Source organism: Mastigoproctus giganteus, chromosome 9 (assembly GCF_048544385.1).
Source record: "Mastigoproctus giganteus isolate SK-2022 chromosome 9, ASM4854438v1, whole genome shotgun sequence".
NCBI lineage: Eukaryota > Metazoa > Arthropoda > Arachnida > Uropygi > Thelyphonidae > Mastigoproctus > Mastigoproctus giganteus.
In genome coordinates, this window is record NC_143583.1 from 140,704,784 (window position 1) to 140,731,298 (window position 26,515).

General features: G+C 38.7%; 1 protein-coding gene across 1 annotated transcript in view; it reads left to right on the forward strand.

Annotated features, from left to right (window-relative positions):
- Window positions 1-323: 323 nt before the first annotated feature.
- Nup160 (nuclear pore complex protein Nup160) overlaps window positions 324-26,515 on the forward strand; it is a 507,399-nt gene continuing 481,207 nt past the window's right edge. The window contains exons 1-2 of the mRNA XM_090382015.1: window positions 324-464; window positions 13,409-13,520. Of these exons, the coding sequence (XP_090238141.1) occupies window positions 386-464; window positions 13,409-13,520 (191 nt within the window). The 5' untranslated portion in view covers window positions 324-385. The remainder of the gene's footprint in view (window positions 465-13,408; window positions 13,521-26,515) is intronic.

Genomic DNA, 26,515 nt, shown 5'->3' on the forward strand with positions numbered 1-26,515 from the left:
GATCTGAGGACTTTTCCGACGTTTTTGTTTTAGTCCCTCTAAACTTATTATGCGTGGGTCACAGAAATTTCTCTATCCGGCTCTAAAAAATGTATTAGCCTCTTTAGCTTAATTTTCTGTCTTTAATTAATGGAACGAATTTGAATAATTGGGGTGCGATTAAACCTCTGAATACGAAGAGAAATAGTTTAAATTATATACTGATCTAGAATTGTGGAGATTCCGTATTTACGTGATGGCGGTAGTGTTCATCCTTTCTTGGCGCTAAAATAAGTATTTCATATTTGAAAACGTGGTGTTTATGAGCATTATGGTATGAATTATTGAATGAGTATTATTATAGTTCATATTATCATCAGACGTGATTTTCTTAAGATCTCCCAGAATGGGAGAAGTTTTATACGTCGAAGTAACACCTTATCCTGATCCAGCTTCAAGATGGAAAGATATTACTATAAATGCCGGTGAGTAGTCTACAAGTTAAAAATAATGATGTGTGTAAGGAAAGTAAATTATAACTAAAATAAAAAAAAAAAAAAATAATAAAAAAAGGCATACTTGCATTATACGGGGTATATCAATGCGCCTGACGTCATTTTTTCAAATCTAAGTTTAGTGTAGTGTCACTTATACATAGATTGAGAAAACACTTCCGCAGTGAATAAACGTTTGAATTTAATATAACGGCATATGAGGGAAAACCATTGTATTATGCTTGTTAACGTAAAGTTATAAAAAAAAAAAAAAACCGTTGTATTATGTTAATAAAAGTAAAATAACGGACAAAAAAAAAAAAAGTTAGTCTTTACAATCTAGTGAGTATAGGCATGACACACCCAGGGTCATGAGCTGGATATCATCATTCTTCTCTTTCTTGGTGTACCCTTCTACTTCTCGGCGCCTCCGTAGCCAGGTGGGAAGGAGCAGCAGTGCGTATCACACGCATCTTGATTAGACCGGGGTTCGAGCCCGTCACCACCAAATACGGAGGATGCGGAAAGGTCAGGGAATGACCACCGCACCGGAGCAATATGGCCTTAGTTGCTAATGCTCCTAAAAACCAAATAACAACAACAACAACAGCCCTTCTACTTCTCTCTATTACTCTCCCGGAGTAATTTAGAATTTTTTTTTTTTCTTTTGCCTTGTGCAGCATAAGCTTCAGGCTTCCTTGCACCATAAGGCTAATAATAATAATTAACCCCAGGGGCTCACACCCAGGGTCCTGAGCTAGATATCATCATTCTTCTCTTTCTTGGTGATTCCCTCTCTATCTCTCTGTTTGTCTAACTGAAATTTTTTTTGGCTGGTGCAGAATAAGCCTCAAGCTTTCTTGCACCATATGGCTAATAATAATAATCTGATACCTCTTCCGATTGGTTGTTGCGAGTGATTGACATGCCTAGGTTGCTATAGTTAATCTTAGTTTTGGTGTTTATCCCCCACTAGCCACTGTTTTAAACAGCGCCAAAGGGGGGGGGGTTAAAAAACCCCACGACTAATGGATTCATGTGTAAAATGGTTTTCGTAATCTATTGTAGAGAAGATTATGGACCAGGGTTGGGCCACCCTGAGAATCCCCAGGGTGCACTGCACCCAGCCGCCAACATTCCTAGGGTATGTGGCGCCTGAAAAAAACTTACATACCCATGAAGAAAATTTTAAAGGGGGATCCCAAATTTCAATTGGCATCCAGGCGCCACATATCCTACAACGCCCCTGTTATGGAGACACCGTTTTTTTTTTTCGCTTGAATTGGTGACTTAAACTAATGTGTGGGCTTGGCACACTCAGGGTCCTGAGCTGGATGTCATTCTTCTCTTTCTTGGTGATTTCCTTCTACTTCTGATTCTCTCTCACTCAGGGTAATTCAGGAATTTTTTTTTTTTTTTTTTTTTGCTGGTGCAGCATAAGCCTCAGGCTTCCTTACACCATATGGCTAATAATAATAATAATAATATTCTTCTTTAAGTAGTTCAAAATGAAAATCTATTAAAAAAACTATTTCTTTTGCTTGAGTAATCCAACACTAGGAGGCAGAAAAAAAATTGTTTTCCCGATCTATGTATAAGTGAGCTAAACTTAGATTTGCAAGAATGACATCAGGCGCATTGATATACCCTGTATAATGCAAGTAATGAACCAGTGGAGTTGTATAATGTTACCTGCATATTGTGTAGTTTTTAATTTTTTTATTGTGTTAAGTTTATTTTGCATTGCCTTCTGATGGAGCTTACTTTCTATATTCAGAAAGAAAACAGTTTTGATGAAAATATTGTTTTTTAGTAAATAAAATTTTTGTTAGTCTTTAGTACAAAGTTCTTACACATAGATCTTTGTGATAAGTGATGGACAGGTCTAACTCCACCTACTGCTTTGCAGTAATTGGAAGATCTTGGGAGGAAAAACAGCTTCACAAATTTAAACCAGCACCTAAGGGGGATAATGGGAATCGACTTTCCTCCTTTGCCATTGATTTTAAATCAGAAAATGAAATTACTCACAGAAATAGATAGCAAAACGGTATTCACTCTGAGCAAAACAGGTGATTCTTCATATGGGCACCCAGATCACAGGAGTTCATAACGTTTCTGTATTTTTTTTAAAACCAGTACAGAAACATTTGTTAAACTTTAGAATAAGGCTCTTATTCATGGGTTTTTGCAACAAGTAATGGGCAGGTCTAGCTCTGCCTACTGCTTTGCAGTGATTGATTGCTTATTCCCCAGGGGCTTACATCTGGTGAGTATGGGTTTGGCATACCCAGGGTCCTGAGCTGGATATCATCATTCTTCTCTTTCTTGGTGATTCCTCTCTCTCTCTCTCAGGGTAACTTGGAAATTTTTTTTTTTTTTGGCTGGTGCAGCATAAGCCTCAGGCTTCATTGCACTATATAGCTAATAATAATAATAATCACCACAATCGTTATTGTAAATGCTGTTTTGCAAGCGAGTACAGCCAGCAAGAATTACGATGTACAGCAGGGAAACCTAACATTTGTTTGTACTAGACTTACAGTCTCGATACTCTTCTCTCCTGGTGTGGGATTATTCTAGTGGAAGGAGTGTTTTAATAGGCTTTCATAGGCTTTCATTTTGACTAGCAAAAAAAAAAAGGTCAGGTTTGTTTGTACAACCAAATTGGGACTGATTCAAGCTTTTTCCTCCTGTAGCATTGGATTGTTCAAGAGTGAAAGAGTAGTTTTTTCAATAGATTTTCATTTAGACCAGTGAAAAAAGGTCAGGCTAATTTATGCTACCAATTCAAGATGGATTTAAGTGAAAAACAATGTCCCTAATCTTCTGAAGATTACAGGCACTTTTTTGTTTGAATTCATTCTAATTTGATGGCATAAGCTAACCTAAATTTTTATAACCATTAGCACTTATCTCAACATAAAATAAGTGGTAAATTATGGAAAATTAAATCCAAAGCAATTGATTGGTAAAATGATAACCTATGAAATGAATTCTAATACAGTATACTCACAAAACTAGACCTACCAATCACTGCTAAGCAGTGAGCAGAGCTAGACCTGTCAATCACTTGCCACAAAGATCCTTGTGTAGGCTCCTACACAAAGATCCTTGTGTAGGAGCCTTGTTCTAAAGATATAATCGAAACCTGTAACAAATTGACTGTGCATTTCTTGTGACAATGTATATGGGCTTGATCTCCCATGCGCGCGCGTGTATGTGTACTGGAGAATAAGAAATGACCACCGCATATCCTCGGATGTGTGCCTGTATTCGGGTATGTATTCCAGCTCTGTGTAATAGTAATTAGGAGCACTGGCGCATTGCATTTTTCAGAGGGTGGGGTAGTGGTGAATAAAAATCAAAAAATAAACTAGTCAAACATAAACAACATAAAAAAAAAGTCCAACAAAGATGCAAGATAAGAATTTAAAAAAATAAGATTCATAAATGCTGGTTAAAAGGGGAGAGGCATTTGTGTGATCAAGGGATTGTTATAGGCCCTGGAACTTGATGTCCTTCATACAACTAAATGCTACGGAGTAACAATGATTTCTAATTGAAGTCATGTCCAGAAAAGGCATTTATGACTTTTAAACTGATTTAATGGGTGCAAGTCTAATTAGTAGAGAATTACTGTCATTCGTTACACGTAAGAATTTTCTTAAAAATTTCAAAATTAAAACTTGTGTTTAATGAGGGAACATATATTATGAGCGAAAATGTTGCTTCAATTTCAGCTGATGTGACTGGAGAATACAAAAACTTTTGACCTTCACACTGGGATCTGACAGATACCACTTAAAATTTTCAGGGATTTTTTTAAAATTTTAGAAATAAAATCAAATCTTCCCATATGTATTTCCCCATAACCATTTTCTAGATTATGATTTAATATTTTAAGTTTTTGGTTTTTGTTTTGATTTACAGGTTGAGAGGTTATCTGTTTGGCCTCTGACACGTGCCAGCTGCAGAATGTGAATTTTTTTTTTTTTTTTAAGAATTAGGTATAGTGTACAAACTTAGTTCATTTAACAAACATTTTGTACCCCTACCCAGCCTTCAGGATGGGTGATGTATAAGTTATGGGTAATATATCTGCATCAATGGAATATTATAATTTTTTTTTTTTGCTCATTGTATATATTTTTCTGAAAATCGCTTTTTTTTTTTTTTTTTTTTGAAGGGGAGAGGAGGAGGTATAATAGAAGATGGTTTAAAAAATGAATACAGCACAAGATCAAACAAAAATAATTTATGTTACTCTTAATTAATAAAACACCATTTTCAATTCAACAAAAAAAACTACATCTACCAGGTGCCACGTGATAGGATGTTTTTCTTTTTAGGGATGGCTAAAACTTGATATATTTACTTAATAGATAATCACTAATTAAATTGTTAAATAAGGTTAGATTATCAATTTTAGGTAAGCTAACCTTATTTAACTAAATAAATAATTTTATTTTTATACTTGGTATAGTGGCGCCTCTGTAGCCAGGTGGGCAGGAGCAGCAGTGCGTAGCACACGCTTCTTGATTAGCTTGGGGTTCGAGCCCGTGACCACCAAATATGGAGAATGCGGAAAGGTCAGGAAATGACCACCGCATATCCCTGGAGCAATATGGCCTTAGTTGCTAATGCTCCTAAAAACCAAATAACAACAACAACTTGGTATAGTTGTTTGTGGGCAGCAGAGTTTACAGCCTCATGGCATCCAGTGTACCAGTGCAACTGTTAATAGCGTGCCATGCATTTTTTGTAGGTGTGGTGTACAGATTTGAGTTCTTATTGTGCATACCTCAGGTCGTGTGTTACTCTGGGATGATGGCTAGCAGCCTCCTTGTCAGGTTTGCTAGGTTAGCCACTAAAATCAGTGTCTAACTTAGCATTATAGTAAACTTAACCGTAATTAATGAGGTAAAAAGAAATCTGCAGTTAAAATTTGTTTTGACCGATGTATTGCAATCCACATTTTGACTACTGGTCAAATTATGGGTTGTAGTGCGTTGGAAATGAATTGAGAAATGAGGTATAATTGTCAAGTATAAATTTTCCGTATATTCTTGAATACTCACACCTTTGAATAACTGCACACTCTGATTTTTTAAGACACAAAAAAAGAAGAAAAAGAATTTGAATTTTTTCCTACTAGTAGCAAGATTTCTAATTTTTTTGCCTTGAATTATTTTCAGTTTTTCGCTAACAGTGAAAGATTGTAATTCATGTTTAGCAGAACGTATACAAAATAACTTACAGATTACATTCACTAATCAAAGGTGCTGAACTTAAATTTCATGGTGAGGGCAAATACTTATTGACTGCCCCTCACATTGTATAATGTAAAGTGAACTACGTTAAAGAACTACTACATTGTTTCATTGAAATATTATTTGTCTGCTAAAGCAGTAGATATTAGCATTAGTAAAGGCATATGATGCAAGAAAGCAAGCTTATACAGCATCAGCCAAAAAAAAAAAAGACTGATTTCACCCCACTTTCGTTCCAAATACCTGTACAGCTCAGCCTTAAATTTATTTAGGCTATCAACTTCCACGAAAAAGATGGAAGTCTGTTCAACCAATCAACTACCCGCTGGCTAAAGGCAAACTTCCGCACATCTATCCTGCAACTGTCTTTCCCCAATTTGAATTTATGCTCTCTCAGGTTCGTAACCTGAGCAAGCGAAAGTATCCAATTAGCATTTAGCCCGCTCAAACCATTCAAGGCCTTATACACCTCAATCAGATCACCTTGCAGGTGCCTAGTCTCAAGATGCTGCAACTTGCAGAACTTAATAAGCCTTTCTTCGTAAGTGCACCCCTTTGTTCCTCTCACCAATCTTGTTATAGCAACTCTACATCCTTCCTAAAACGAGGCATCCAGACCTGTATACAGTACTCAAGGTGTGGCCTGACCATTGCCTTATACAAAGGGATAATTACCTCCTTGTCTCTGCTAGCAAAATTCCTATATATCATTGAAAAAACTCCATGACCTGCTCTGGCAGCCCATCTGCACTGCTCAGAGAACTTCATATCTGACTGCACAATTACCCTCAGGTCTTTTTCATTCTCCACCTCTCTGATTGTAGCATCAAACAGTTGGTACATTTCTCTTGGGTTACTGCTATCCATATGTAGTACTTTGCATTTGTCAATGTTAAACTTCAGTTGCCACTTCTCAGCCTATCTTCCTAACTTTTCTAGATCCTGTTGCAGTAGCATACTGTCTTTACTGTCATTAACAACCCTGCCAACCTTTGTATCATCTGCAAACTTGAACATTAAGCCTGATATACCTTCATCGATATCATTGAAAAATACAAAATGCAACATTTGCCCAGCACCGAACCCTGGGGGACTCCACTAATAATATTCACATATAGCAGTGTCCATTTATTACCACTCTATGCCGTCTCCCACTCAACCATCCCTTTATCCATTGCAGTAACTTGCCCTTAATGCCATACTGCTCCAATTTGTATAGCAGTCTTCCATGTGCCACAGTATCAAAAGTTTTTCTGAAATCCAAGTATATGACATCAAAATTATTTTTTGCATCCAGTTCCTTTGTGAACACAATGTAGTATCCAATCAAACTGGTCAGACAAACCCACGCTGTGTGTGTGTGTGTGTGAGCTGTTACTGCTGTCCTGTCTAGGTGATCCTGCATCACCTCTTTAACCAATGACTCCATTATTTTCCCCGGAACAGAAGTTAAACTAACAGGTCTATAATTATTTGTGTCACTTTTGGAATTCCCTTTGTGAATTCGGGATACATTTGCGCACCTCCAGTCCACGGGGGCCTTCCCGGATTCTAAGGGTCTGCTTACTTCCCTTGCTGCCTCCATTATAACTGGATAGATTCCATCTGCTCCAGGTGCCTTTTTTAAGTTTAACTTCAACAATTTCTCCTCCACTTTGGTCTCGGTTATTACAAAATCACTTAGCTCCCTGTTAGAGTTTGATAAACTTCCACAACAACAGATGGAAGTTTGTTCCAGCAATCAACTACCCGCTCGCTAAAAGCAAACTTTCACACATCTATTCTACAACTGTCTTCCCTCAGTTTGAATCTATGCCCCCTCAGGTTTCTAATCTGAGCAAGAGGAAGAATCCCATCAGCATTGAACCTGCTCAATCCATTCAAGGACTTATACACCTCAATCAGATCGCCTTGCAGGTACCTAGTCTCTAGAAGCTGCAATTTGCAGAATTGAAGCCTTTCTTCATAAGAGCACCCCTTTGTTTCCCTTCACCAGTCTTGTTGCCCTTCTCTATACTTATTCTAGCAACTCTACATCATTCCTAAAATGAGGCTTCCAGACCTGTACGCAGCACTTAAGGTGTGACCTGACCATTGTCTTATACAAGGGGATAATCACCTCCTTATCCCTGCTAGCAAAATGTATGTATATCTCTGATAAGACCTCATGACCTACTCTGGCATCCTGTCTGCATTGCTCAGAAAACTTAATATCTGACTGCACAATTACTGCCAGGTCTCTTTCATTCTCCACCAACTCGAGTGTAACACCACATAGTTGCAGTACTTTGCATTTGTCAATGTTAAACTTCAGTTGGCACTTCTCAGCCCATCTGCCTAACTTTTCCAGATCCTGTTGCCGCAGCATGCTGTCATTAACAACCCTGCCAACCTTTGTATCATGTGCAAACTTGCACATTAAGCTTGATATACCTTCATCAATATCATTATAAATATACAAAACAACAATGCTCCCAACACCAAAATCTGGGGGACACTACGAATAACATTAGTCCACGAAGAGCAGTGTGCATTGATTACCACCCTCTGTCTTCTCCCGCTCAACAATACTTTTATCGATTGTAGAAACTTCCCCTTAATGCCATACTGCTCCAATTTGTACGGGACTGCCACGTTCAACAGTATCAAAAGCTTTCCTGAAATCCAAGTACAGTCACTTCCCGGCATACGTAATACTCAACTTAAGGAAATTCGATTTTATGTAACTTTTTGCCAGCCGGTACAAAAAATAGTGGAAACGTATTTTGCATCCTGTAGGAATAAATGGAGGTATCGTGAAAAAATTGTAACTTGAACCCAATAATGCATTTTTTTTTTTTTTTTTTTTTTCTTTTGGTAATTCGTTCCAAGACCTCGGAAATTGAAATTTTCGTTATATAACTAAGCCTGTTTATATCTTTAAATCTTTAAAGTTTATATCTTTAAATATCTCTAAAAGGTCATTTTTATAATAGAAATTGCACTACACTTTCATCAGTATCATATGTTCTGTTATAAGAAACAATTTTGAACGCCTTTGTGATATTTTTCTAAAACACATTTCTGGAGGTCACTACCATAAAATAAAAACAATTTTCACTTTCCAGTTTATTAGGCATTTCTGTTAGCACAATATTTTATAAACGGGTAGTAAACTCCATCTTATTGCATTTGCATTAATACCGATAACTGGAATTCTGTGGGTTTTCATTACAGTATGATGGTTAAATGAGTGAAATCTTCAATCATATAAAAAACACAAATAAATTTTCAGAATCCTCTCTTCATTCCTATTTCCTTATTACAATGCTGAAGGGAAAGGGACCAACAGAAAGTGCAAATGCTGGCAGTGCTAAGAAACGAAACAAAATTGATTTAGAAATGAAGATGATTAATTACGAAGTACGAAGCAGGACAAAGTTTGTCATCTATTGTACGGAATTAGGCCTCACTGCTTCAACAGTGAATACTATTTTAAGGGACAGTGTGCGTATAAAAGAACATGTTAAAGGATCAACGCATTGAAGATCAGCAGTGATCACAAAATGGTGTTCAGGTGCTGTATCAAAAATGGAAAAGCTGTTAATAATTTGGATGGAAAATCAGATTCAGAAACAAGAGCCCAATGGCCATTCAAGCAAAAGCAAGAAGTATTTATGAAGTTATTAAGGATAAGTATGGCGAACCCTAAGCCAAGTTCATGGCAAGCAGTGGGTAGCTTAATAGGTTCAAGCATCGCACTGGTTTCCAAAACATTATGCGGTGAAGTCGCCAGTGCCAATTCTGCATCTTCAGAGAAATTTTGTTCCAAAATTTCCTATAGTTCCCCTTTCTTTGCTATTTTGTCTTTTATCAACTTTAGCATTGAAGTCTCCCATTTTCATAGTGTAGTGGGTTTTCTGCTCGTCTAGAAGACTCTCGTGTACACCAATGCTAGGAGTTTAGTAAATAAATTTGATGAATTTGAGGTATTGCTCAAAACATCAAAGGCAGATATTGTTGGGATTTCAGAGACGTGGTGTCACACAGATATAAGGAATGCAGAACTGGAATTTGGGGAGTACAATGTCTACAGAAAGGATAGATAGGATAGGAAGGGAGGAGGGGTTATGCTATTATTTAAGAAACACATAAAATCCAAGGAAGTGAAGCCAGTCGACATCGCTGGACAGTGCAGTGTCGAGTCAGTTTGGTGTGACTTAAGCATTGGCAGATCAAAATTGAGAGTAGGAGTGTGCTATAGGCCTAATGACTCTGATGAGTATAATAAGAAACTGTACAGGGAAATAGAGTGGGCCAGTAAATCAGAGAGTCTTATAATGGGGGTTTTTTTAATTTCCCAGATATGGACTGGAATTTGGGGGCAGGTCACTCACACACTAGCAAGGCTTTTGTGGATTTATTGGATGATTGTTTTCTACATCAGCATGTTTGGGAGGCAACTAGAGGGAGTAATACTCTTGATTTGATTATCAGTAGTGATTATTCATGCATTAAGAATCTGCAGATAAATGAACCACTAGGTGGCAGTGATCACAGTGTGCTGAAGTGGGATTTACTCAAAGAGGTAACTACCGTTAGGGGTAAAGGGAAAGGTTATTGCTTTCGTAAAGGCAACTACGATTGACTGAGACAGTATTTAAATTCTATACAGTGGGACCAACTGATGATGTTACCAACAGCAAATTCAAAATGGGAAGCATTCAAAGAACTTATCTTGGAAGCTACTAGGCTTTACATACTAACTAAGAAATATTGTTCAAGGTTTAGGCCTATATGGATGTCAGATGAACTAATGAGACATATGGCAGAGAAGAAAAATGCATGGGATACATACAAATTAACACGTGACACAGAAGCCTATGATAGATACAAGTTGATCTGTAACCAAGTTACAAAGGAAGTTAGGCAGGCGAAGGCAGATTACGAGATATCTTTGGCAAGGGATGCAAAGAAAAACAGCAAAGAGTTATTTACTTATGTAAACTCTAGAAGGAAGGGGATGAATCAGATTGGTCCACTTGATATCGATGGGTCAACTGTTGATGATCCTGCTCAGGTAGCTAACAAACTAAATGAATATTTTGCATCGACATTCACACATGAGGAGATATTTAACTCTGGAAGTAAGCTAGAGAATCTTGTAATAACTGAGAGTAAAGTGGAGTAGAAATTGTTGAAGAAAGGCACCTGGGGTGGATGGGATCTATCCAGTTATATTAAAGGAGGCAGCAAAGGAAGTAAGCAAACCCTTAGCCATCATTATGAGAGCTTCCTTGGACTCAGGGGAGGTACCCATGGACTGGAGATGTGCAAATGTGACCCCAATTCACAAAGGAGGATCAAAGGCTGACACAAGTAATTATAGACCTGTGAGTTTAACTTCTGTTCCCGGAAAATTAATGGGGGCACTGGTTAAAGAAGCACTGCAGGATCATCTAGACAAGACTTCAGTTATAGCTCGGACACAGCATGGTTTTGTTAAGGGGAAGTCTTGCCTGACCAATTTGATTGAATACTATGATGCAGTCACAAAAGAACTGGATGCAGGGAATAACTTTGATATTATATACTTGGATCTTAGAAAAGCTTTTGATACTGTTGCACATGGAAGACTGCTGCACAAATTGGAGCAGTGTGGCATTGGAGGCAAATTGCTGCTATGGATAAAGGGGTGGTTGAGGGGGAGAAGACAGAGAGTGGTAATCAATGGACACTGCTCATCGTGGACTAATGTTATTAGTGGAGTCCCTCAGGGTTCAGTTTTGTTTTCCATTGTTGGGTCCATTATTGTTTTCTGTATTTATAAATGATATTGATGATGGTATATCAAGCTTAATGTCCAAGTTTGCAGACGATACGAAGGTTGGCAGGGTTGTCAAGGACACTACTGACACTATGCTGCTGCAACAGGATCTGGAAAGGTTGAGCAGATGGGCTGAGTGGTGGCAAATGAAGTTTAACATTGACAAATGTAAAGTACTACATATGGGAAACAGCAACCTCAGAGCAACGTATCAACTCTGGTACTACACTGACAGTGGTAGAGAATGAAAGGGACCTGGGGTGGTTGTGTAGGCTGATATGAAGTTCTCTGAGCAGTGCAGACGGGCTGCAAGAGTAGCTCATGGTGTGTTGTCAATGATATATAGGAATTTTTCTAGCAGGGATAAGGAGGTGATTATTCCCTTGTATAAGGCAATGGTCAGACCACACCTAGAGTACTCTATACAGGCCTGGAGGCCTCGTTTCAAGAAGGATGTAGAGCTGCCGGAATGAGTACAGAGAAGGGCAACAAGATTAGTGAATGGAACAAAGGGGGTGCTCTTACGAAGAAAGGCTTAAATTTTGCAAATTACAGTGTCTGAAGACTAGACACCAGCGAGGTGATCTGATAGAGGTGTATAAAGCCTTGAATGGTTTGAGCATGCTCAATGCTGATGGGATTTTTCCTCTTGCTCAGAATAATCACCTGAGAGGGCATAAATTCAAATTGAGGAATGACAAATGTAGGATAGACATGAGGAAATTTGCCTTTAGCCAGTGGGTGGTTGGTTGGTGGAACAGACTTCCATCCCTTGTCGTGGAAGTTGATAGCCTAAATAAGTTTAAGGCTCAGCTGGACAGGTATTTCGAACGAACAGAGGGGTGAAGTGGAAGTGGTTATTTGTTATTTATTTATTTATTTTTTTATTTTATTTTATTTTATTTTATTATTTTTTTTTGTTTTGGCTGATGCTGCATAAGCTTGCTTTCTTGCATCAAATGCCTCTACTAATGCTCATGCTAATTTCGGTGTACATTTCTTCAACCTCTTCATCATCATGGCTCGATGTTGGTGCATAAATCATTATAACCTTTAGCTTTTACCTCTTAGAAATCTTGAGTATTAGTCTTGACACCCTTGGTGATGTACTTTTGAATTCCAAAATGTTATTTTTTAAATCTTTATGGACCTTAAATATGGACTATCTAAGTTACTGCTACTATAAAAGTAGCTGAGTGGTCAGGAGCGGGAGTGCAGTGGCACACGCTCTTTAAGTAGACCAGGTTCAAGTCCCTGACTGCTAAATATGGTCGATCTGTCAACCCGCACTGGACCAGCATGGTAGTTATGGTTCATCCATTTCCCTCAACATGAATTGTTGAGGAGGCTTCCATCCTGCAGTGGGTTGATAATGGCTGCAGTTTATATTTTTACCTTTTACTATAAAAATATTAAGTTATTATTACTATAAAAATTAAGTTTCCGATAGTTATTAAAAAAATGGCGTATTTTTGTTAAATTTTGGAATGTAACCCCCCCCTTTTTGTACTGCTTCTTAGTCCCGTATAACACGGTTTTGCCGACCGGGCTAGCCGAGTGAGTAAAGTACCTGCCCGGCAACCCAAAGGTCGCGGGTTCGATTCCTGCCTCGGGCTTGGATCAAAGTACTGCAAAAACCTTGGGAGGTGCAATATGGCCACAGAAGCCGATGCGCCAACAACTACCAAATCAAAAAAAAATAATAATAAAATAACACGGTTTCGCATTACACTAGATTTTGTAGGAATCAAACTACTGTGTTATACGAGGTTGGGTATAACACGTATAATATAAGTATTACCTGTACTTATGTTTAATAATTGACTAATTATGTGATAATTAAATTTGTTTTAAAGGAGCTTCTCAGAGTACCCTCCAGGATATTAAATTACCTGAAACAGCAGGTGGTTATTCATATCAGGATAGTTGCTCTCTCTCTTCAGTTTCAAGTAATCGTTTTATTTATTGGTAAGTAACTATATATATATATATATATATATATGTCTTGTATAGTGAAAAAAAAAGTAACTTTCTTTTCTTTTTAATTTTCTGTTATGCCTTTTATAAATAACAGAACCCATTTTACTATATATAAATTTTACTGCACGTAAATGATTTTAAAAACCTTGCTTGTCTAATTTTTACCCTTGTTTTATTTCTTACTGGTTCCGTGAAACTTGAGACACTTTGATTTTAGTGAGTGAAGCAACTGGAGGTAGATATAATAAAAAAAAAAAATAAATAAGAAATATAAAAAAAAATAAGCTGCCAGAATTTCAGCTCTCACGTTTCAGGTCCATTATTATAGAAGGTTAAATTTTGGAAATGAGATTTTTTTTCACTATATCTAGTACTCTTTGAATGGCAGTATCTTTATTTGTAATTAAGATTAGCAATAAACTGTTATTATGTGTGAAAACTCTATTGTTTTAAAAAATATATTATGAGGAGTTTTAGGCGTCGATGTAGAAGTTGTACTTTTCAGAAACATTGTAATGGGAAGCTGCTTCTTCTTTTATTTGAACTCGTTGAACATGGCTGTGTATGGTGTTAAAATATCTTCGAGGCTTTTCTTGAACTTCATTCCACAAATCATGTTGTTGCCGTATGCATAGAAGAAGTCCGCAAGACATTTGTGTCACGCATTGCCAGCGCTAGGTTTTCCATTCTTCTCTTTGGGGCATTCTTCTCTTTGATGGCTATATAGGTGCACTGAGGCATCTTCTTCCAGAATAATGCTGTCTCATCAGCAATGAAAACCTGTTCAGGTTTATATTCCTTCTCCTCAGTGAGTTGCGCAGAGTAGGCCTTAGCAGCCTTGTGATCAGCTGAAGCAGGCTCGCCCGTAATCTTTATATTATGGAGTGAATAATGCCTCTTAAATTTCTGGAACCAGCCTTTGCTGGCAATGAAAGTGGTTTCCATGGTGCTGCTGGTACAGGGGATCTGCTGCTTAAATCTTTTGTAAAGAACGAGGGCCTTAGCGGAAATCATACCAATGTTCACAGGCAAGTTTTTTTTTATGCTGGTCTTCAATCCAAATGAAGAGTGCATTCTCCATTTTTAATATCACTTTATCACATACATAAGCTGCATATTTAGCAGTAAGAATTCCACAAGTTTGCACTGCCTCTCTCATCTCAGTTTCTTGTTTCCTTATGTATCGTAATGGTACTTTTGTTGATACCAAACATGCTGCCTATGGTCATGTATGTGAGCCTTTCTCGACATTTATCTAGAATATAGGATGCAAATTATCGAAAGCCCATTTATTGATAAATGATTGAAAAAAATTCAGATTATCGATAAATTTTCTAATTAAATTAGCTGTCTCATTAATAGAAGAAAAACATAAAATTATAAGAACAGATTCAGATTTTAATGAGCTCACTCCACATTGTGACAGCCATAGTTATTTAAACATTAAACACATTTTAGTTTTTTATCCTTATTAAGGAAGTAACATTTCAAAAAGCATAAGGCATTAATAGTGGCTGGAGAGAGACTGCACTGAGTCTTCGTTATGAAAATTCCCGCTGAAGAAAGTGTACGCTCTGCTTCACAGCTTGTAGGCTTGATGGTCCTTAATGCATCATACAATTGATATAGATTTTTGCTTCTCTTTTTCTTTACTTCGTGCATTGCGAATTCACTGCCTGCATTGAACATAGAGGACTTACTTAAGGACTTGGAAGTTTTTGATTCCAATTTGCTCATCTCATGATAGAGGCATTTTTTGAAATCCTCCTCTTTGTCGTCTTCATTTACATTGCCCTCATCTGGAGTTTCTTCTGCACTACTTATATCCGTAAGAAGTTCAGGAAACAATCGTAAATATATGGAAGTGGCATATTTCTTTAAGGAAACTGGAGAAGACACCTTGAAAGTGTCGGAAATTTGTTCATTTATAGCTTTAGGATCATGAAGATATATAGCAAAAGAGAAACAGTATTTTGAACTCTTCTTGATTCATACCATTGCTTGAGAGAAAGATGCATTTGACGAGCTATTCCACTATTTTTTTTCTTGGTGCCTCCGTAGCCAGGTGGGCAGGAGCAGCAGTGCGTAGCATATGTTTCTTGATTAGACCGGTGTTCGAGCCCATGACCACCAAATACGGAGGATGCGGAAAGGTCAGGGAATGACCACTGCATATCCCCGGAGCAATATGGCCTTAGTTGCTAATGCTCCTAAAAACCAAAATAACAAATAACAAACAACTATTTTTCTTTTCCAACTTTTTAAGAAGAAGCATCATAAATGTGTCTGCTTTCAATAAGTTTGCATCTTCAGAGCACAAAGAAGTTAATACTATTTCAACTGGCCTTAAATGTTACATAGACTCTTGACTGCGGTCCAATCTTTTTCAGAAAATTCTTTAAAGCAGCAGATTTCTAAAGCTTGTGTGATGCAGGATTTCAGTTTATAAAACCTTTCACACATTTCAAGTAAACTGTTCCAGCAAGTTCTGATATCAAGGATTAATCGTAGCTCATTTCCATGTTCTGATTTCACAAATCCTTGGAGAATTTCATTCTTTACAGGGGAATTTCTGAACGTTTTGCAAACTTTCTGCAATTTCCTGATCAAACCAAAATAATCTTTAAGTGCCAATGACTGAATATTGTCTTTGCTGTCTTCAGGAACATCACATTCGTAAGTCTCTTGATCTACTTCATCTTCCTCTTCTTCATCAATGACATTTTCCTTATAAAGAATGTCTAATACAGCAAGATGAATGCCGTGTGGCAAATACTCTTTGTGTTCTGGGAGTATTTCTTGGCCAAATTTGACCATGACAGATGCACCGTCAGTTGTAGAAGCTGTGATGTGCTTATTCATGTAGAGTCTGAATTCTTTTAATAGGATATTGAGCAACTCCTTACATTTAGCACTATTTATTGACACTGATTAATATCATTCGCAAGGACCAGTGCTCATTTTCATCATGGACATTTATGTTCATAAATCTTTTATTTTGAAGAGACATATATTCATCTAGAGCAGTGGTTCCCAACCTTTTTTGACTCACGAACCCCTTTTAACATAATATTTTTATCGCGACCCCCTAAGCCTATATTCTTTGAAATTGTATAATAGTACTGATTTTTTATGGTAAAATATTTCCAGTACTACGTTTTTATAAGTGACATTGCATAATAATAAGAATTATTATTAAGTATTATTTATACTTTGTAAAGCAGTTATTAATCAGTCCCAACTAGGTTTGAACAGGCTAAGAGTAGAAAACTTGCTTCTTGTCCAAATAGTAGCCAATGGTCTCTTTCCAAAGCTATTGGAGGCAATTTTTGCCCATCTCTGTTCCCACCTCTGTCAAAACCATCTGGTTTTGACAGAGGTGGGAATATTAGCCAAAGATAAAGCTGACCTGCTAGCATCCTATTTTTCTTCCAACTCATGTATTGATAATCTTGGTAAATCACCTCAAATCGTTCCCAGTACACTCCATTCAATGAATCCTGTGGTTTTCCCGTCAGGAGGATTTTGGTGAATCTTGATTTGATGCTAAGAAAGCTCCAGCTCCTGATGGCATTTCTCCACTTGTTCTCAAAACTTGTGCTTCTGAACCTACTCCTGTTATGAGTTGCCTTTTCTCACTTTCTTATTCCAAAGGTGTTTTTCCTTCTGCTTGGAAATTTGCTCATATCCAGCCAGTTCTTAAAAAAGGGTGACAAATCCCTTCCATCCAATTATTGTCCCATTGCGATTACTTCTACTCTTTCCAAAGTAATGGAGAAATCAATTAAGTGCCAACTCTCAAAAGTATCTAGAAATCTTTCATCTGATCAATGATCAACAGTATGGATTCCATCAGTGTCGTTCTGGCTAATGTTACCCATCTGTGGACAAATTCAATGGAAAAGTTTGGTGAAACTCAAGCCTTGACATTTCAGGGGCTTTTGATTGTGTTTGGCATAAAGGTCTTCTAAATAAGCTTCCATCCTATGGTTTGCCAGCTGTTCTTTGTAATTGAGTATCCAGTTTTCTCTCTGACTGCTCACTGCGAGTGATGCTAGACGGCTGTCTTCTGACTTCCCCACTGATGGTGGTGTTCCCCAAGGTTCAGTTCTTCCCCCCACTCTTTTCCTCTTGTATATTAACAGCATTCTTCCACTGACAGGAAATCCTATCCATAGTTTTGCTGATGAAAGCACATTGCTTTCAACCTTCCAGTTTGAGAAAGCCTGCCCTGCTCAAAATTTTAACTTCTCGAATATCCACTACCAATTCCTTAAATGCAGGTCTTCAGGTAATTCTTCAGTGGGGCAAAGAAAACTTAACTTCAATCCTTCTAAAAGTCAGCACTATCTTATATCTTGCAAAAAGGATTCTTCTGCTCCTATGATTATCTTCGATGACACTCTGATTTCTAGGCAAGATCTTGCGGATTACTCCAACTTCTAACTCCTCTTGGCATAAAGCACATTATAAATATTGCTTCCTCTGTATCTAAAAAACTGAGTTTTCTCTTTCGCTCTCGCATTTACTTTTCATCCAAACAGTTGTTTACTCAATTGAAATTGCAAATTTAGCCTACCATGGAATATTGTTCCTACATCTGGGATGGTGTCCCCAAAACCACTTGCAGGCCTCTAGATTCCATTCAGAAGAGGGCAGTTAGGTTAATTAATGTCTCATCTGTAACAGAGTCTCTCCCCTCTCTGTCTCATAGACGTTCTGTTTCTGTTGCATGCCTTTTCTATAGTTACTTGCATGGACACTGATCTTCTGAATTGGCTTCTATAATTCCCGCTCTTTCTTTCAAAGCAGTCCGAACACGTGCCGCAACCAGTCAACATCCTTTTACTATCCAAGTTCAATTTCACAGAACCAACTTTTCTTCTTCCTCATTTATTTATTCAACTTCTGTTTTCTGGAACAACCTTCCTTCATACATATTTCCTGAAAATTGCAATCTGCAGAGAATTAAAGTCTAATGTCAACAAGTATCTTCTTTCATCTTTTCAACCTATGCATGGTATTAAGTACTATAGGTTCTAAAAAAAAAAAAAAAAGTACCTATACATAACAATGATCCTTAAGAATGAAAAAAAAAAAAAAAAAAAAATAGCATGGAAAACATATTTATTTAAAAAAGGTTGTTTAGGCATGGGTAATGCAATTCCATTGTTTCTACTACCCAGGTAGTATGCGTACAAATTTTTGGTTATATCTCATATTGTGAATACCTTCACAATGAGTTGCTGAGGTATTGCACTACTTTGAATAAGTAACTTCACCAGTGGACAAGAGTAATGTTACTTATTCCTCGGTGGATACCTCCACCCAGATGGCACCGTTTCGAAGCTTGTTGGCTTACTCATCGGTGGGTGGGCAGGTACCCTGTTGTTACAGTAGTCACAACCCGGTTATGAAGTATAACTCCACAATATGAGAGATGCTTAATGGTTTGCATGGTTTAATCTAAATATATTTCTTGACTAAATGTCTAAGAGTATGAAAAAGGTTGTTTATGCATGGATAATGAACTTCCATCATTTCTACTACCCAGGTAGTATGCATGCATCGTTTGATTATATCTTGCATTACCCATGCACAAACAACCTTTTTCATACTCTTAGGCATTTAGACAAGAAATAATTTTAGATATTTATTTAACATGATATACTGTAAGATAGTAAAGTGATTATAAGGAATTGTTGGAGATGTGGTTTCTTTCTTTGGCAATTCTTTACTTTTTATTTAATTTTATTTTACTTTTATTGTTTATTATTAGTTATATTTTGTAGTTTACAATAATATACCTATGTAAATCTAAGCATAGTAGTCATAGTCATAATATATTAATATATGTAAGGTGGCACCTAGACTTAAAGTCCATCTCCGCCGTATAATCAGTATCAAGCAGAACATCTACCAATAGCAAAAAAATAAAAAAAATAAAGTCACTCTGCCACCCGGGAGCAAACACCAAATTGGCGATTGCCTCCCGGTGCCCATCCCTAGAGCTGGGTCTGGGTCAACTATTCCTGTCAGTGCACAATGCATGAACTCCACACCCATCGGATGAAGTGCAATAATGATAGGTGTCTCCTTCTCCGCATCCTGGCTGCCCACACCAGGAATACAAAAAAAAAAAAAAAAAACCCATATGCAAGCAGTCAGGAGTAAATCCCACATCATCAGTTTATGATGATAGCAAAAAAAAAAAAATAAAAAAAATAAAAAAAATAAAATTAAAAAAATCCCCTTCTAACTGCCTGCAAAAAAACCCCACTTATCTAGGCTGATTCAGCAATAATTCCACATCTTAAGATGCCAGCAAAAAAAAAAAAAAAAAAAAAAAAAAAGGCTGAGACGGCACAGATAAAAAAAAAAAAAAACCAAAAAACAAAAACTTAATCACTGTCATTCAGAACATTAAGCTGCCTCCTGTTCTGAAAAGCTCTTCTGGAAAACTCCTGAAATGTCTGAAAATACTCAAACCTAGATAACAATTTGTGTTCATTACCTCTGCACAAATCAACCACCACATTTACAAGATTAATTCTCATTTGATCTTAAACCGAACAATCAAATAACACATGGTCCCAAGTCTCTAAAGCCTGACAAACACAATACGGGTCAGACTCTATCCCTATCTCGCACAACTTGTCCTTCAAGGATCCTTGACCAGTTAATAAGTAAGAAGTCTCCATTCTCAAATTAAACCACTTGTTCTTCCTATAATCTACATTAAAAGTTACATCAGGAATAAACCTCCTGATCACAGCTCCAGTCACACTGTAATTCCATCTTTCCTGCCAAATTTCTATTAGTTTTAACATAATATTCCTATTAGATATCTTTCGATCAACCTGAATATCATTACTTAATACCAATAATAGTAACTGGCCTACACTTCCTGGTGTAAATCTAAGCAGATGCCATTACAAAATTTTTGTGCGAACCCCTGTAAATCTAAGCAGACGCCATTACAGAATTTTAAGTGCAATCCCCCTGGAACACTTTTGGGAACCCCTGGGGGTTCGCAAAAGATTACTTAGATTTACATAGGTATATTATTGTAAACCACAAAATATAACTAATAATAAAGTGAAATAAAATAAAAAGTAAAGAATTTCCAGAGAAAGAAACCACATCTCTCACAATTCCTTATAATTAGTTTACTATCTTTATTATTAGTTATATCATGTTAAATAAATGTTTTCCATACTAAATTTTTTTTCATTCTCAAGGATCATTGTTATGTATAGGTACTTTTTTTTAGAACCTATAGTACATGCAGTCCTTGTATAACACATGTTTACACTACACGAATTCGATCATACACGATTTATAAATAGGGGAATGATATCTTATATAACATGAACCGAATTCGTTTATACATGATTCGCCTTTGTGTTTACAAGAAATGGCAGTCGAAAGCAGAATCACCCCAACCGAACACAACACGATAGGAATGAAGAGAAGATTCTGAAAATGTATTTATGTTTTTTATATCACTGAAGGGGAAACACATTTCGCCATAATAATGTAAAAATCAACACAATTCCAACTATCGGTATAATCGCAAATGCAATTAGATCGAGTTTACCAGTTTATAACAGATTCCACTAGCAGAAACGCAACTGGAAATTGTTTTTATTGTTTTATGGTAGTAACCCCTAGAAATGTGCTTTAGTAAAATGTGAGGTGTTAATAGTGTATCTCTGCCTTTACGGTGTTGTTTATTCAGTTGCTTCACGTGAGCAGCTTTGTTTATGTGTATCAAGCGTGCCTCCTCGTTTTGTAATTGTGCTTTATTCCCTAAAAGCAATTTAGGGAATAAAGCACAATTACAAGAAAAGCAATTTGGTGCCTGGAACCTAACCCTATGATTTCCGATTGACTCCATTATATAAAGGGTTCCATTTGCGCCAGTCACTCCAGAAACCTAATCCTGATGTAAATTGAGGGCTACCTGTATATATTAACCCCAGGGGCTCACATCTGGTGAGTATGGGCTTGGCACACCCAGGGTCCTAAGCTGGATATCATCATTCTTCTCTGCTCTCTCTCTTTCTCTCTCTGGGTAAATTGGGTTTTTTTTTTTTTTTTTTTGCTTGTGCAACAAAAACTTCGGCTTCCTTGCACCATATAGCTAATAATAATAATAATATATTGTTGGAAAGGAGCACTGGGAAGGAAGACAGTTTGAGTAGGGGAATACAACTGAAGGCAAAGAAGGTGGATGGTAGGCAGACCTCCATCTGGAAACACAAGTTAAAGAGAGAGGGGTGGCATCCATGTGGTGGTAGCCTATTCCTGAAAAGGGGGAGGAGACTTAAAAACAAAAAAGAATTTGGGGTAGTAGGGTTCACCAGACGAAATGATTGGTTAGCAGGTAGGGGGAGTGGTTTGGAAGGGGAGTAGGGGCGGCACCCATGTGGTGGAGCCTATTCCTGAAAAGAGGGAGGAAACTTAAAAACAATAAAGGATTTAGGGTGGTAGATTTCACCAGGTGAAATGGTTGGTTAGCAGGTAGGGATTTGGAAGTGGAGTAGAGTCATAGGGTCATCATATTTACACTCATTGGAGCGTTTCCCGAGCAAAGGCTCAACAATGCAATTTAACTATTTACATCGACCTATTTGGCCTTCCAAGCCGCAAGGACTCGCCCTACTGCTTGGAAGTTTACCATCCCTAGCCCTGTGGAGGCAGATCGCTACTACCCTTATAATTTGCACCATATTTAAATCTCACTAAGTGCATAGAATTCAGATTGCTTTGATCTAAACCACAATCTGGAAAACTATGTCAGTTTAGAAGTCAAAAGAATATTTTTATACATCAATTTAGAGGTCAAAAGTACCATGTACATAATATACAAAATAAGCAACGCAGTTACAATATAAAACTAACATCCGCAAGCATGCGGGAATAAAATGAACCCATTGGTTCAAGTAGTGCCCTGGGCACTACGAATAGTATTTACATTTTTAAGATACACTATGAAAACTTTATATATACTTTCATTCTCAAAGAGCTTCTGCATCTCATGGGGAGAGGATACCCCTAACTGGCTAAGTAGCCTTTGCCTTGGTATGTCATATAGTTGACATTGACAAATTACATGCTGGCTATCCTCAATCTGCCCGCAACGACAGCGATCACTGTCCGCAAGGCCTAGTTGATTTAGCCGCAACCGAAGTCCGTGTTCTGTGACAACCATAGCCTGAAAAACTCCAAGCTTAGGCCACCTACGTATCTGTTTTAACCTCGAGATGTCAGGCATCATCTCGTACGTCACTCTGCCCTTTGAGGACGTCGTCCAACGCTCTTGCCAAAGTCGATGGACTTCCAGCGAAATTCGCTTGCTCTCAACCTTCAAGTCGGGTTTGCCGTAAGTTCTTCCCACATCAGGGCAACAACGGACACCCATCAATTCCATAGGTAAGTTATCCTTGGTTCGATATCTTAGGAGTCTCTCCAGGATCAGCAGATCGACTGGTTCTGCACCAGCTATAATCTGTAGGGCTTCTGTGGAGACATTGCGGCAAGCTCTGGTCACACCTAACAATGCGAACCGTTGAGCAGCCATCAAGTGGCACCTCACTAAGCATCTGTCTATTGCCTGACCCCAGGCTCCACAGGCATAGGTAATAATAGGGACAAAGAGGCACTTGTAAAGTATATCCAAGTTCCTTCCTTTGATACCCCAGTCTGCTTGGGTGATTCTCCTGAGCTTCCCATACAGCTTCTTGATTTTGTCTCTCAAGTATTTCACATGAGGGATAAAGCTCAGTCTCTGATCCAGATTAACTCCCAGATACTTTATCACTGGTGCAAAACCCAAGGAAAGCCTACCATGGCCTACTGTGGGATGTCCGTTTGGACTGAAAAGTCCCTTTAGCATCATGCACTGCGATTTCGTCGGCGATATCATTATCTTATGAACCGAGGCCCAAGTCTGTATACTGTTCAGTGCCCACCTGGCTTTTTGCTCCAGTTCTAATCGGCATCACTGTACACAAGTACGGCAACATCATCTGTGTAAGCTACAATCTCCACACCATTCCAATCTTGGTTTAATAACTCATCCAAGACGAATTTCCACATAAAAGGGCCTATAATGGAGCCCTGTGGAATTTCCCCCCCCCCCCGGAGACTGTGTGATATACTTTCTTGAAGCAGTTATAGACCACCACCACTCTTCGATCCTGAAAGTAGCTATGCAACAGACGGTAGATATCACTTGGACAGTCCACAAGTCTCAATCGGCATAAGATGCTTTCCCACCAGAGGCGGTCAAAAGCTCCCTTAAAATCAAGGAAAATGCCCAGGATGTATTTGCTCTCAGAGCTACGAACCAGCGAGAGCAGTCTCACCACGGTGTCTTCAGCTGAACGGCCCAATCTGAGGCCGAACTGCCGGTCTGACTCCTGGTGCTTATCTCTGTACACTGTGTTCAAGCGACTCATGATGAGTCTCTCAAACGTCTTTCCCAGAACAGATAGCAAGGCAATTGGCCTATAAGAAGACGGGTCCGTCCTCTCACGATCGTCTCCCTTCAGGAGTACGACGAGTCTGGCTTCTTTCCAACTCTGTGGAAACGTGCACTCTTTGAGGCACTGGTTGTACATCGACAACAATAAGTCAGGATATTGTTTGAAAAATTCTTTCAGGATCTCGGCAGAAACATTGTCAGTGCCAGGAGCCCTACGGTTTCGCATACTTCTCACGGCCTGCTCAAGTTCAGCCATAGTAAACACCCCAGTGGATGTACCAGAACTACAGTAGTTCTGGTTAGCTAAGTGCAGAGCAATCTGGTCTGCCGTCTCCCCATCGACATCGTCATTGGGAAAAAGCGTACAAAGAACCGTAAGCATCGTCTCGTTCCAGGTCTGAGTCTCGCTCAGTCCCCTGAGAACAGTGTGCTGGACCTGTTCCAAAGTCGAACCTTCTCCATCACTAACCGGTACGGCAGTCCCCAAGGGTTCGAGTTGCCTTTCTCAGAGACAAAATCCTGCCAAGCCTTGTGCTTGCAGTCTCGAATCGCCTTGATATAGTTCCTTTTTGCCGTAGCATAACACTCCCGGTAGCTGGCATGGTTTAAGTAGACCGAACGTCTGGCTCTCTGAAACTTTCTGCGAGTCTGATTGACAAGGCGTCTAAGTCTGCTGAACTCCCTGCACCACCAGGGGACAGACGTCGTTCTATTCCTTCCCCTCCTCATAGATGCATTTCAAGCCCTTTGAAGCAAATCATTAACTAAAGAAACTCTTTGGGCCGCCAGGCTACGACTCCATTGCCGTCTCCAGGCTTCATCAGCAGTTACGTTGTTTAAGACTGACTTAAACTTTCTCCAGTTAGTGGTACTCGCCACAAACCTATCCACGTTACAATTTTCAGTTCTGCGTTCAAAAGGACGGATCTCGCATCGTAAGGCCCTGTGATCATTAGTCGACTAATTGGTCTCCACAGACCACTTAGTGATTTCATTGACTAAAATAGTCAATGAAACAGTGCAAAGTGTTATATCGATGTTTGACTCACCTTGCAGTGTAGAAAAGGTACAAGGTTGGTTAGGGACATTTAGGATTTCGAGCCTGTTAGCCAAGATACAGTCTTCAAAAAGTACTCTATAGTCCGAGGTTGTACTACCCCAACTCACTGACTTGGCATTGGCATCGATACCTATGAGTACTTTCTTACCCATTAACTCAGTACATAGTTCATCGACATATCGAAGATAGACCTGTGGTTCTTCCCGATACTGGGTGTAAATACTAACCAAGTACACTCTGCCAAATGCGCCTATGACCTCTGCACAAACAGTGCGTGGAGCACAGCTTCTGCGACTGGGTAACCACCAAATCTCTGTTACAGACAATTATCGCAGCCTGACAACCCTGACCATACTGAACAACCCTATATTCTAGGGGATAACCGCAAACTTTATCGTTCGCTATGTACGGCTCTTGTAAAAGGATACAGTCACATCACACTTTTCTTTCCTGGAGCGCTCAGCCAGCTGTAGAGCGACTGGATACGATCTCTGACCGTTGATCTGTATTACTCGGAACACTTCGTTGTAAGTCGTAATGGACGTACTATCCATAAACGACCTTACTCTCGATCAGTTCTAAGTAACCTTTATAGATTGGGCAGTCTCTACTTCGTACAGAATGGTCGGAAAGCTTTCCTCGCTTAGCACAGTTCACACAAGTCGGCTTCTCGGCCTTCTTGGGGCACTCCTTGAAAAAGTGGCCTTCTCCGGCACAATGACCACACACAGCCTTGAACTTACAGTTCTTTGCTAGATGCCTGAAGGCAAGACATTTGAAACACTTCACTGTGAAGTAAATGTCATGGACTTTGTAAGATGACCAGTGCAGGAATACTCTGCCTTTCTCGATCAAGATATTCTGCAAGTCGGCGGGAACCTCGATGATCCAATTCTTGGTATCCTTGTTCGCGACCTTCGCCACGGACTGAATCAAAGTACTCTTTTGGAAGTGAACTCTGGTCACACCGCATGAACTGAAGTTGCGCTCATATAGTTCTGACAGGAAATCTTCTTTTTCGACATCTGTGTCTACGTCGTAGATGCTGAGACGTTTCCCAGGCTTTTTGGGGACCTCCCTCCTCATGCCCTTTGCTTTTATCGTCTCACATGCAAGAATGCGTTGCGCATCTTCCTTGCTGGCCACCTCCAGCACGACTCCTGTATCCTTTATAGTTCTCATTCTTCGAACATTGACACTCTTCAAGGCAGGCTTTACAGACTGGAGAACAACTTGTTTCACAGCCTCACTGGTCTTTAGGGTTTCTGAGTCAGATTTAATTAGAACAGCATGTACTTCTGGCTTCTTAGGAGCTAAGCGGTTCTGGCTTTGCACGATGTCTGTGTACAACGTGGGCGCAACGCTGACAGAGGACTGACTCTTCTCCAACATTGCCTTTAGTGACTGGTTTTCAGCATACACCTTGATAGC